The sequence below is a fragment of the Phalangium opilio genome, unplaced genomic scaffold (assembly GCF_054372755.1).
Source record: "Phalangium opilio isolate 3A_F unplaced genomic scaffold, DU_Popi_V2 ptg001628l_1, whole genome shotgun sequence".
Taxonomy (NCBI): domain Eukaryota; kingdom Metazoa; phylum Arthropoda; class Arachnida; order Opiliones; family Phalangiidae; genus Phalangium; species Phalangium opilio.
The window spans coordinates 278793-292558 of NW_028324259.1; the positions used below are offsets into that span (position 1 = coordinate 278793).

General features: G+C 39.1%; 2 protein-coding genes across 2 annotated transcripts; one reads left to right on the forward strand and one right to left on the reverse strand.

Moving 5' to 3' along the window:
- Positions 1–2184: 2184 nt before the first annotated feature.
- Positions 2185–4068, forward strand: LOC149583095 (uncharacterized). Its single transcript, XM_089864064.1, has one exon. It carries the CDS (start codon positions 2185–2187, stop codon positions 4066–4068), a length of 1884 nt encoding a protein of 627 aa, XP_089720190.1.
- A 7689-nt stretch (positions 4069–11757) lies between these two features.
- Positions 11758–13157, reverse strand: LOC149583096 (uncharacterized). The gene is made up of 3 exons (XM_089864065.1): positions 12657–13157; positions 12505–12591; positions 11758–12426 (listed from the first exon to the last, which is right to left on the reverse strand). Exons 1-3 carry the CDS (start codon positions 12921–12923, stop codon positions 11758–11760), a joined length of 1023 nt encoding a protein of 340 aa, XP_089720191.1. The 5' UTR covers positions 12924–13157.
- Between the last annotated feature and the right edge of the window lie 609 nt (positions 13158–13766).

A 13766-nucleotide genomic window follows, 5' to 3' on the forward strand; every position in this document is an offset into this window, starting at 1 on the left:
GTTGGAATCTCTTCTGTAAAACTAGAAGTTGCGTTGGGTAGCTCAGGTTCTTCGACTGATTTTTCATGCTCAGGCGTTAAAATTTCTTCCGTGAAACTAGAAGTTGATGTATGTAGCTTCGTTTCCACGACTGATTTTTCATGATCACACGGGAAGCCTCCCCTGTCGCAGAAGGCGGACTATCATTAGTGGGATGAATGAGCTGGAAGGCTCTCATATCGTGGTTAGTACGGAGTAGGAGAGGAGGGTCTTCAAATAGGGCCATGCCTGGTTTATTGTCAGAGTCAGTTGGGCGGTGAGAATCATCTGGTATTGCAGGAGGGATCTGTTGATCTGAGTCCTGATCGTCCTGAGGAGGGGACGTTGAAGTAGAAGAGGATGACGATGAGGAAGTCTCCGTGGGTTGGGGTGCATGACCATCTTCCGTAGGAGAGCTTGGCTCAGGATCATCGGCGACTTCTGACTGTGAAGCGGGTGCATCGTCGAAGACAGCTACATTTGTCCAGTAGAGTTTTAAATGTTCAAGGTTAACTTTCCCTACGTTTTGTCCTGAGATAGCATTCTCCAACTCATAGACAACGGGGGAATGTTTAGCAACTATTTTGAAGGGACCTGCCCATTTAGGACTAAGTTTTCTCATAACTTGGCCTGTCGTACTTGACGAAGGATGGGTTTCCATCCATACTAAAGTTCCTACCTCAAATTCTAGAGGGTCATGGCGGAGGTCATAGTATTTCTTTTGATGCGCCTTAGCTAGTTTAGATAATTCGTTACTGAATTCTATTTGTTCCCTAAGAACTTTTGAAGCTTTAGTACGACCGGGGTCATCAGGGTCCTGAATGGGTTCTTCAATTTCTAAATCCCAAGGGAGACGTGGCTCCCGCCCTAAATTTAAAAAGAAAGGGGATCTGCCCGTGGTTTCGTGGGGTGCAGAATTTATAGCAAATTGAAGAAGGTCAAGGGATTCATCCGCTTCAACTCCATTGCGCCGAATCCCAAAACAACCGAACCCAATCCCACTCGACCGAAAAACCCGCAATTTGGCAGATTTATGATTCGGTCCATTGGGTCAACCCCATTGCACCGAAAAACCCGCACTTCAGGTTTTTCCCGATAGAATTTAAATAAATTAAATCCCGGGAACACAAAGATTTTATCTTTTTGCTGGCAAAAATTAAATTAACTTAAAACAATTTAAGGCCTACGTAAAATGAACACTAGATCCAAACATTATCTAAATAATTATTTTAAAACTAAGGATTGTAAGAACAAAATAGTAATAAATCAGCAAAATATGACATAATAAAACAAATTGCTAATATTTATTTATTATTTATGTTATATTCATCATGAAAATACTTTAAGCCAGCCGTTTTAATATACTTGAAGTGTATAACCGCTCCAAAGAGGAAGAGACGTCCTCCTAACGAAACCTAACCTAACAGTAAATTTTTGGAAAAGCCATATTATTTGAGAAGTCAATGAAGATAAACATCAATATTTTGGAAAAGGCGTAACATTGTTAAGTGATTTATAAAATATTACTAAACTAGCTTAACCAAATAGTGGTTTTTATGTTACATTCATCATGAAAATACTTTAAGCCGTTTTAGTATAAATGAAGTGTATAACCAATGCAAACAGGAAGAGACGTCCTCCTAACCAAATATAACCTAACAGTAATTATTTGGAAAAGGCATATTATTTGAGAAGTCAATGAAGATAAACATCAATATTTTGGAAAAGGTGTTACAACTTCTAAACAACCGCCAAGATAACGAACTGAATAGAATCGAACTAGAATCTAGACTTATGGCTTCAATTAAAAAACTAATGATTATAAAAAAACTAGATAAGACTGTATATAAACGAGATAACATAGTGTTAAAGCTCTGTTGTAAATAGAGTTTTAGTTTAGAGTATAATGTTTAATCGAGTATCCATAGTTCGCTTTGTTAACCTTTCTAATTAAATTTATGTTAAACGCACGGTTTATAAATTAAGCTGTTTAGGACATGACCAATAAAAGTTTTTAGTAACATATCTTTCGTGAGTCATTTCCTACTGCAACTGTCGAGTCGCAACATATTGGTGCCGAAACCCGGGAGACAAGGACTGAGGAGATATTTTGCGGCAGGTCAGACATCGAGAAAGAGAGTGCAGTAAACTTGATTCACCAAAGATATGGAGGCGGCGAAGAAAGAGAGGAAAGTCATTCGCCAGAGAACAACAATCCTAATGAACCAAATCGAGCAATATTTGAGAGAAGAGTATCTTGATACAAACGAGCTAGAGGAGCTCTTGGAGCTGCTTGAGAGTAAAAACACGAGTCTAAACGAGCTCAATACAGCCATCCAAGAGAACATGGAAGAGAACGAGATAGAGGCGGAGGTAGCAGCCTCAGAGGATTACAAAGAGAAAATAGTCAAGTGGCGAACGAAACTGAGAAGAGCTGTGAAATCAATACCGGACCGAAGACAGGAGGACGTAGTTTTCACCGAGGCTGAGGGACGAGTGGGACATGAAAGACACTTTGAACGCAAAGCTACAGTCAAGCTACCACGCTTGACCGTTCAAAAGTTCGGAGGAGACCCATCAAGTTGGCAAGGCTTCTGGAGTCAGTTCGAAGCTTCGATTCATTGTAATTCAACACTAGCAGCCGTAGACAAGTTTGGGTATTTGAAATCATTCCTTGAGGGTCCAGCGTTACAAGCCATTGGAGGATACACTTCGTCCGCCGAAAACTACCAAGCTGCCGTAGATAAACTCATTGATCAGTTTGGAAAGAAGTCATCCGCCGTTAATACTCACATGGTGAAAATCCTACACTTGCAACCAGTGAAGAGAGCGACAGATGTTGTAGCCCTGAGACAGCTCTATGACACCTGTGAAATCCAAATAAAAAGTCTGGAGGCCTTGGGCACAAGCATGGAAACTTACGGCTCTTTCTTGTTCCCGATACTCACACAAGTTTTGCCTCAAGAGATCTTGTCGGACTTTAACAAGACGCACCCGGACGAGCTACAGGATGCGGGAAACCTTCTCAGACATTGTAAGCAAGAAGTCGAGAGCAGAGAGAAAACGCTTGCTTTGTGCAGACCAAATCAACGAGCCGATGAAGAACCCCGTGGACAAGAAATTGGACGATGGAGTAATCAGAGAGGAAAGAACGAGCCCAGTCATTTCAAGATGTCGCATTACCCAAAGAGCCGGATTCCTAAGGCAGCAGTCCTCAAGACAGCAGTATCGAAACTATGTATATATTGCAACAATTCTGAACATCTAACCGAGCTATGTCGAGCCATTTCCATAGAACAGAAGTCCGAAATCATCAAAGACCAAAACCGATGTTTCGTATGCCTAACTGAAGGACATCGAGCACGTCGTTGTACATCGGGAGTAAAATGTACCCATTGCCAAAGGAGACACCATTCATCAATCTGCCGTCTGAAGTTCGGCGAAGTCGTTGATCCATCTAGAGAAGACAACGTAAAACCAAGCGACCAGCAACCTGAGAAGAGAACCATTGCAATGACAACCTTCATTCCACGAGCCCCAGAGACACCTATCCGACGCAAACTACTTCTCCAAACTATCGTGACATATGCCGAGGGGGAAGATATCAGAACCCCCGTCAGATGCCTTTTTGACGGAGCCAGTGAAGGGACATTTGTTCGAGAAGATTTGGTTCGACATTTAAAATTACCAGTCACTAAGACAGAAACCATTAACGTATTTCCCTTCGGGAAGACGGAGGCAGAACGAGTAGTACGACGAACAGTAAAATTGACGCTGCGGAGCGTCACGGATCCCACGGTTGTCGTCCACATCGAGGCGCTAGAAGTCCCAACAATTAGCGGAGCTATTATAACCGTTCCTGGAGAGCACATTCGATGTCGAATGGAGGAAAGCAAATTAGTGCTGGACGACATGGATGAAGTACAAGGAGTACCTGTCCCGCACGAGGTTCCAGTGCTGATTGGGGTGGACTATTTCTGGACGTTAAACACTGGAGAAAATAAGAGACTGGATGATTCGGTGGTTGCTGTGAAAAGTATCTTTGGATAGTCAGTACATGGAGTCCAGAATCAGTCACTTGCGGTCAATTCCATACAAGTTATGACAGTGGGGATCAAGGAATGTGAACTGAATGGTATACTGAAAGACTTCTGGGAGATTGAGTCGTTGGGTATCAGAGATAAACCCCAAACAACAGCAGTCGAAGATCAAGTACTTGCCTATCATGAGAACACGCTACAGTACGAAGATGGAAAATACACAACGATTCTCCCTTGGAAAACAAATAAAGATGAAATCGGCGACAATCTTACGCTATCCACCAAGAGACTGAACTATCTAGTCAAGAAATTAAAGCAAGACCCTGCGCTCTATATGAGATACGAAGAAGCCGTCGATGAGAGTAGTGAACCCACCGAAATATGGAGAGTTAATTAGGTCATTTAAGTGTGCCGCCAGCCTTCTAGCGCGCTAGACTCGCGCGTGTATACTCGCGTGAGTTTAGAATGGGGGAACACCGGTTTTTTATCCGGGGGGGTTTCTCTGAGTTCGTTTATTGGTCGAGAGTGGGGTCGCCAATTGAATAGGTCTTTGTTAATTGGTTAAGGGGCGTGAACTTCTTTAGTCGTGACGTAATTGCCAGATAGAGTTTCTCTGATAAGAGAGTGCTCTCTTTATCTCGGTTATTCACCTTGAAGAGAGCAGTGACTTCTAATGGAGAATGAGGAGCATCGAAAATATTCCCCGGAATGTCCGCTTGTTAAAGGGTTTTCAACATGTAACATACCTATAAATTGTTCTAACGACGAGTCTGGGAGAGATGTGTCAGTAACGGAGAAATACGTTTCAAGTACAAACAAATCCAAGACTAAAGAATATTGTAATAATAGATGTTGTATATTGAGGGTTTTACAGGTTGGAATCAAATATTCTTTTATAGCTGGAACATATATTATTCTACTTCCTATAACTGTACCTGTAGGAATTATTTTGGGAATGTTGACGATGAACCCAGTAGTTGCGCTTTTTGGTCTCTATCCTTTACTTTTACCATATTCACTATTTCCTGACATATATATATAAACAAACAAAAATGTCAATGGTGTAAAAAACAAATCAAATTTTGAAATAAAATGTTAAAAACAATGTACTGATTACATCATGATTAAATTCTGCGATAATGAATCCAAAAATTTGGAAATAATTTAAAAATTTTCCCTCTATATGGTTAAACGGTTTTTTAGGACGTGTCTGTACTGGTCTTTAGTCGTGACGTAATCGCCAGACTTAAATAAGAGTTTGTTTGATAAGAGAGCGATCTCTCTTTATCTCGGTTATTCGACGAACGCCTTGAAGAGAGCAGTGACTTCCGAGGGAGATCTTACAAAATGCGTTATATAGTGACGTATCAACGATTCAAAGGGCGCGAGGATTTCCAATATATGGTCGCGTATCTTTTAGATCAATGCGCTATGTATACAATATGTTTCGAACACCGAGTATCTGAAAGTGGGAAAATCGCTCGTGTTACGAAGAAATGCCCGATGTTTAAAGATAGAGAGCCTCAAGTAAAAGATATCGAGTACCAGAATCAGACGGAAATTTTGAAACGATTCATATTACCTAGAAGTACAATTATTTTGGAGGAATTAGATGACGGGCTGTTATTTACCCGATTGGGTCACGGTATAAATCAACCAAGAGCCAAAGCCCCGGAAACGGATTCACCGGCGCCATTGTGTTTAGAAGAAAAAGCCGAATTTTACGGAAATGACTTTATAAAATACATACAGGAACAAATGAGTAAATTCGGTACTCCCGATAGTTTTTATCATGAACATTTACCAGTTTTATTTCCAAGTATATGTTAATGTAATCTTCTCTAAAACGTAGGAAGGGATTAAGGTTGCTCTCGGTGTAGTGGTTAGCGCGTTTGTTCGCCAATCAATAGGTCGCGAGATCGAACCCCGCTCTAACCATCACATCGAGTTCAACCTTTTATTTCTAAATAAAATTGAATAACGTGTAAATCCTCATTCATTTTTAAATAAAGTATCAATTATGTCGGTCAATTCTTTTTTCATTACTCTGTTAAGTGATAAAACTGATGAATATCCCGATAATTCACAATCGTCTTTCACGGTGAAATTAGGTAAACCAATTATTCTTTCAAACGAATGGGAAATTGGTTTATCGGAAATATTAACACCGAAAATTTCAACCGTAATAGACAATACCTGTAACTCTTTCGAAATACAGGTACCTGAACGATATTTAACGAATGCTGGCTGGGACGTTAGAAGAGTAGAGTTAATACCGCAAAAGTACGAAGGTTCGAAAGATAAAAATGGAAACGCCGTATTTTTTTCAATGCAGAATAAACTGGTGCGTGACTTAACCGTTCAGCTTGAAAAACAGAATTTTCCCGTAAAAATACAGGTTATAGATATGTCAGTTCCGACTGGGCCTCCTATCAAGAGAGTTAAATTATCAGTCGATGCCGGTCACCAGGCCAGGCTAGCTCCTGGCCCTCTGGCTCAGGTTTTAGGATTCGAAACGGACGAGTACATTACTGGAGAATACATTTGTCCCATTCCATTGTCTCAACAAGCTAGAAATATTACGATAAACTACACCAATAATTATATCGAGATAAAATTGAAAAAAACTTTAAAACTTCAAAATCGTATGGTAACGGTAAAGATTCCTGAGGGACCCTATAGTGTCGACGCCCTATTGGAAGCTATGAATAGAGCGATACCCGAAGCTCATCAATCTCGGTTTAATTTCTCATTAAACGATAACGGTACCGTTCGAATAACGACTGATAAGGAGTGCACCGTGCTTTTTAGAGGCGTTCGTAACAAATTAGGTTCTATGTTAGGATTCGGTGACGAAACTAATCGTCTATTAGGGTCTGCAAACGCCAACTTCAAACCGGATTTAGTCAGTCAATATTTATACGTTTACACTGATCTGATATACCCCCAGTTTATAGGCTCTGGTTTCAAACCTCTTCTACGCGTCATTCCCACTAAAAACGATACGTCGGAGAAAATTATCACATACGATACTATAGACTATTATCCTATAAGATCCAACGAAATTGAAACTATCAAAATTGATATTAGAGACGAAGCCGACGCTCCTATATCCTTTATATCGGATCGCATCATTATCAAAATTCACTTTAGACGACATGTCTCGACCTAATAGGTACGTGTCCTATTATCAGGATCAGTTCCTTGGATCTCCACCAGGTGTATTAGTGCAGAAAGGATTTGGTTTGGGAGGCATTTTTAGAGCTTTGATGAGAATGTTAACTCCTCTAGCGAAACCGATAGCTAAGAGCGTGGGTAAAGAAGCTTTAGGACTTGGTGGAAGGTTTATTCAAGATATGAGCGCTGGAGAAGAACCCAAGAGAGCGTTCAAAAGGAATCTAAAAATAGCCGGCTCAAATTTAATTCATAAAGCGGGTGATAGTCTGGCTAATTCTCAGTACGGGTCTGGTATTCGACGGAAACGTCAGAAGATACGCAAGAAGAAAAGTAGATCAAAGGCCGATTTTTTATCATAAAACAAGATGGCCCAATTCGAAGGGATGATGGGGGAATTAGACCTATTCGCGACACCCCCTTTGAACGCTAATATTATAACTAGTAGCGACGAAAGTTATCAACCTTTAAGTTCCGTAACGGATAGTGGACCTTTGGAATTTTTTGTCCCTGGCACGAGCGAACATTATATCGACCTTTCTAAAACTAGGTTAAGGCTGAAGGTCAGGGTGCTTCATTTGGACGGCACCGAAGTACCAGCCGCTGAAACCAAAGTAGCTCCGGTTAATCTTTTACACGCCGCCCTCTTTTCCCAAATAGACGTCTTTTTAGGAAACACGAGCGTTCAGTCCCCTAACCAAGGAGCCCCTTATATCGCTTATCTCGAGAATTTATTAAATTACGGTATAGATGCTAAAGAAAGCCAACTAAATCTAGGGTTGTATTATAAGGATAATCCGATCGATCCCGATTCCGCCTGGGTGGCAGCCAATAAAAATCTAACTACCAATGGGATATTAAGAAGAGCCGAGAGAGCCAAGGTATCGAGTACGATAGATTTATACGCCCCGTTACACGTTGATATTTGTCGCTTAAATCGTTTCCTATTGAATAATGTAGACGTTAGATTTAGGCTTATTCGATCCAAACCAGAGTTTTGCGTAATATCGAAAGAAGCCGCTGATAAGAAATATAAAGTGGTTATCGATAATGCCTCATTGTACGTTAAAAGACTAAAAATAAATCCCGAAATAATGTTAGCCCACGCTACGGTATTAGAGCAAACCAGCGCCATCTATCCTTTGAATCAAACAGTCGTGAAAACCTTTTCAATTCCAGCTGGAATGAACGACGTTAATCGAGAAAACGTCTTCTTAGGTAAAATACCTCAAAGAGTAATCATAGGTCTAGTTCGAACCTCGGCCTTTAATGGTAATCATTCTTTAAACCCCTTTAATTTTGAAACCTTTGATCTTAATTACCTATCCGTCAACGTCGGTACCGATACCTATCCTTCGGAAGCCTTTACGCCTGATTACGAAAACAATCTATACACTCGAGAGTACATGTCGTTATTCACCTCTCTAAACACATACAGAAAAAACAAGGGAAATTTTATCACGTACGAAGAGTACAAAAAAGGTTACGCTTTGTATTGCCTAGATTTAAGCCCGGATGAAAATGCGGGGGCTAGTCATCTTTCTTTGCCCCGACAAGGAAATCTACGTATCAATATGAAATTTAAAAACAATTTACCACACAATGTCACGTGCATAATTTATTCCGAATTTGAAAATTCTATCATGATAACTAGGGATCGCTCGGTGTTATTTAATCCCGAGTAAAAAGGCTCTATATAACCTCTGATTTAAGAAGCATTCTCTCATAACCGGTTAGAGATGAATCAAGTACACTACCTATCGGAGAAGCAAAACATTTACGTTGGAAGCGGAATTCTTCCCGTCTTTAATGTCAAACGACTCGATACTAAAACCGAAGCGTCTTTCGACAGTTGTATTTGGAATAGTATATGGACTTTCGAAGCGGATATTGACGCTTTCTTTAACGGAATAACGGGACGATTTCTGACTTGGTTAGTTGACGGTACTCAGAGAGTTAAGCTAGAATGCTTCGTATGTCAGAGAGGAAAAATAGTTGATATTCGTCAATATATTAGAGGATCGAATAATAGATATAATATTCTATTCTCAACATCGAAAGGATTTTCATTAAATAAAGACAGTTGGTTAAGGTTAAAGAACTTGAAAAATGTTATTGGTAGCGAATTAAAGCGAAAAGAAGAGGCCAGAGAAATAATGAAGAAAATTATCTTGGACAGTTTGACCAATATTTTATTTAATTTCACTGATTCGTGCGAAAATATCAGCTGTCACAACGAAATCGCCCACGATATCACTTGTTTACCCACGGATACTAATTGGAGCGAGAGAGTGGAGAAAAACCTAATTAGAGCTATTCCGTTACTTAACTACGAAAGAATTCTAGAATCCTTTGTCGAGGAATACGGAGATTACGAAGACGACGTCTCAATTTTATTTAACGATATTCTCGGAAACTTTGTCGGTCTAAAAACTGAACTAATGTACGGTTAAAATATATGTCACTCTTATCTCGCGTGTATTGGGTCAGGGATTACTCTAAGGCGTTTGAAAATATTCCGAGAGGATTTGAAATCGTTGGAATGCGTTACCTCGGAGAAGAGCAAAATGAATTTAATATCGAAATTACTCGATAAACGGTGCCAAGGGACCAGGAGATATTCGCCAGAGAACAACCACTACCGAAGCTAATGTCCTAAATGATCCAGTGTTTAATGACGTATCTATTTAAAATATATTCTTGGAAATTTTGTCGGTCTAAAAACAATGTATTGTTAATTTTTAAGTAACCGAATAAAATATAAATTACTCTTATTGTTGCGTTTCCTATACCTACGTTATATATCAATTTTTTTCCTTATTTAGAAAATATTCCAGAAAATTGTATCTCTCCCTCTTATATAATACCCTACAACTACGTTATATTATCAGATATCATTTTCGATCTTGTTTAGAAAAAATGTCTCTCTCAAACGCGTACTACGACCCCGAAAATCCCTCCTCTTTTTCCGGATTGGATAAATTAATGAAAGGAGTTCCTCAGTCTTCGAGGAAAGAAGTTGAGAGTTTTCTATTAAAACAACCCACCTATACTATTCATCGTTATCGTCGATTAAAGTTTCCTCGCAACAAAATTACAGTGACATCTATGGATGAGACTCATCAGGCTGATTTAATAGTTTTAGATAAACTTTCCAGATACAACAAGGGTATGACATATTTGTTAAGTAATATAGATGTTTTGAGTAAATACGCCTACGTTATACCTATTAAAAACAAGACTTCCGCGGAAGTTATAAGAGCTTTCAAAATAATACATAAAGATGTTGTACCCACGAATATAAATACGGACGCTGGCTCTGAATTTTTAGCTAAACCAGTTCAGCAATATTTTAAAGAGAAAGGTATTCATCACTACGTAGCTTACGGGAATAAAAAAATTGCGATCTGCGAGAGATTTAACAGAACGGTTCAAGAGAAAATACACAAATTCATGACTAGCGCTGATACTCGTAGCTATCTGGGTGCGTTACCAAAAATAGTTGAGGCTTACAATCACTCGATACACCGCTCAACGGGTATCGCGCCAGTCAATGTTAATCTACAAAATGAGCATAAGGTGTGGTACCGTCTTTTCGGTACCATTAAACCTGGGACAAAACCAAAGCTAAAAGAAGGTGATTTAGTAAGGTTGAGTAAATTTGAAAAAACCTTTTCAAAGGGATATAAAGGCTACTTTACAAAAGAGATCTTTATTATTGATAAGGTTTTGTACCGTAATCCTCCAGTATACGTTGTTAAAGACAAAAATAACGAAATAATTAAAGGAACGTTTTACGAATACGAACTATCTAAAGTGATATGAATACGTTACAAATAAATCAAATATTATCATGCGACCAGAGGACAAAACCCTACTATCTAGGTACTTTTCCTAGAGACATGCTTCCCAGGAAACCTAGAAAGAAGAAATTTTGTTTTGTTCTGAACACGGAGAGAGCCGAGGTTCCTGGACTTCATTGGGTAGCCATTTACGTTGAAAACAATGAAGGTAATTTTTTCTGCAGTTACGGGCAGAGCCCGGATACGTATAAAATTAACCTGGCCAAATACGCGTCCAGATGGATCTATAACGATAAATTAATTCAAGATATGTTCTCCCTTTGTTGCGGACCTCATTGTATATTCTTCCTTATTCAAAGATGTCTGGGAAATTCGTTTCATAGAGTTCTGAAAATGTATGAAAATAAAACGGAAATTAACGACGCCTTATCTTTATGGAATATCTGCCTTCACTTGTTAAGACATAGATATGAAAAATGTAACCAATAAAATATTAAAGTTGTAATGTTTAATAATCAGATACACTTGTATTGAATGCGAGAATAAAAATATTTATTATTCGATTATAATGTTTTATATAAATTGTAATTATCATGCTTTTATATATAATCAGATACATGATTTTTTATATACTCAAATACATGCTTTTATATAATCAGATACGTGTTTTTCAATATAATGAGTTAGTTGCTTTATATAAAATGTAATAATCATTATTAAGGTTATTTTTTTGCCTTTTTATAAGTTACCCATTCGATCTTAGATTCGGGCTTTTGAAGTTCTTTCAAACTAGCTTCGCGATCTTTTTTTATTTTGGCTTGTGTAGGGTACGGTTTTGATTTCGTAGATGGAATTTTCGCGAGTCTTTTTTTCGGCGAAGTCTCATCGTTAGGGTTAAGTTTCCGGAACTTTGAACCAGAAGCGCCCTTCGTTGATAAGGCCTGTTGAGACGCCACGGGCTGATTCGGTACCATGGGTGTTAAAACTGGCATACTCGGCGTTTGAGACGTCCCGGACTGTTTCGGTACCACGGGTCCCATTGGTGTTAAAATTGGCATACTGGTCGTTCGAGAGAGTGACGCTGGCGTAGTAAACGATATCGCCGGTGTTTGACCCATTGCTGTACTACTCATTATAGGCTGTGGGGTAGTCAGACTCGAGGAGATATTAAAAGGGATACAATGGGGAGGGGTAGCGACATTAGTAGGGACATTTTGGGAGGGGGTAGAGATATTAATAGGTATATTCTGGATAGGGGTTGGCCACGATGGAGGAATCCAAGACGAGGATGAAGGACTTAGAGGCTGTATTTTACTCGACACTCCGGGTGCTGGAAAAGACGAACTCGTTGTAGGTGGCAAGATAGTAACGCTTGGTGGCTCCGCTAAACTCTTTAAAGATAAATATTTCTGAAGAGTTAAAAGGTACTCCTTCAATTTTTCCTCGGCAGAACCAGGTTTTCTCAGTACCTCTTTAATGGCGTTGTCTAAACTGTTAACTTCCTTTTGATTGTCCGTCAGTAAAGCCGCTGGTACTAAAACGCACTTTTTCATTATCTAGTAAAGACCGAAGCTATTGTCGGTATTAACATTGAAAGCAACGCCGGCCAGAATCCTCCTACCTGTTTAATTAACACCTGTCGCCTCTTTTTGTCGCTTAAACCTCTCTTGGATAAATACCTTATTACGTTTTTGTAACGTTGAAGTCTTTTCTTTTTATGACGATTCAATGGAATACCGCCGTTCTTCAAATTATAACAAATACCGCTTATACAATCCAATTGGGGTCGCGTACACTTTGATATTAAAAGTTTTCTTTGTTTCACACCGCTTTTACGCAAGAGATTTAAAAAGGGTAATTGGTTCCTAACCGACACGGGTAAAGGCATGTCTCGAAATGAGGTTAAATAAATTGAGATTTATATTTTATGGATTATTATTTTCTAACGTAGATTACCATCGGTCCTTCATTGGGGAATATATTGGACCTAAGTCTTAAACTATTATCGGTACTTTGTTTTAGATCTATTAAGATATAAGAATACGCTTTTTCGGTACACTCTTCGTACGCTTCCGTTAGGCGTTTGGTGTCTGTAGGAAAAAGCTGACGACTTAAATAGCGAACCTGGTTATAATCCCTAGGATTTTTAAACATAACGATATAAGAACAGTTCAATGATATATTTCTAGAATATTTACCTGGGTTAAAGACATTTTGAGACAGCAGCACGATGCTTAAAGATAAATGATGACTCCCGACACAAAAAAGATTACTTATAAACTCCTGTTTGGTACAGGTGTTAGCTAGATCGTCTAGGATTAAAAGATTATTTATTCGTTTATCAAAAAAATCAGGATCATTAGGAATTAGTCCTTCGTGGAATTCAATAGGTAAAAAGAGTTTCAGTTCATCAAAAATGTCCTGATAAACGCTATAGCAATAGACTATTCTATCAGGAGGTTTGTCCATGATAATGTCTTTATATTTGAGTAAATTTATTACCCACGTTGTTTTCCCCGAGCTGCTTGGACCAGCCAGTAAAATGGTCATCGGTGTTTCTAAGCGGAGGCGATATTCTAACCCGTTCTCCATTTTTAAAACGTTCTCTAATATCGTCTATGAATTCGTAGTTGACTCGATCTTCGTACGGTATCACTCTCACTTTGACCAGGTGGGAAAACGTGACCCGATGTTTAGTGGTCCGTTTTCTCATTTGACGTGGCAGACGGGT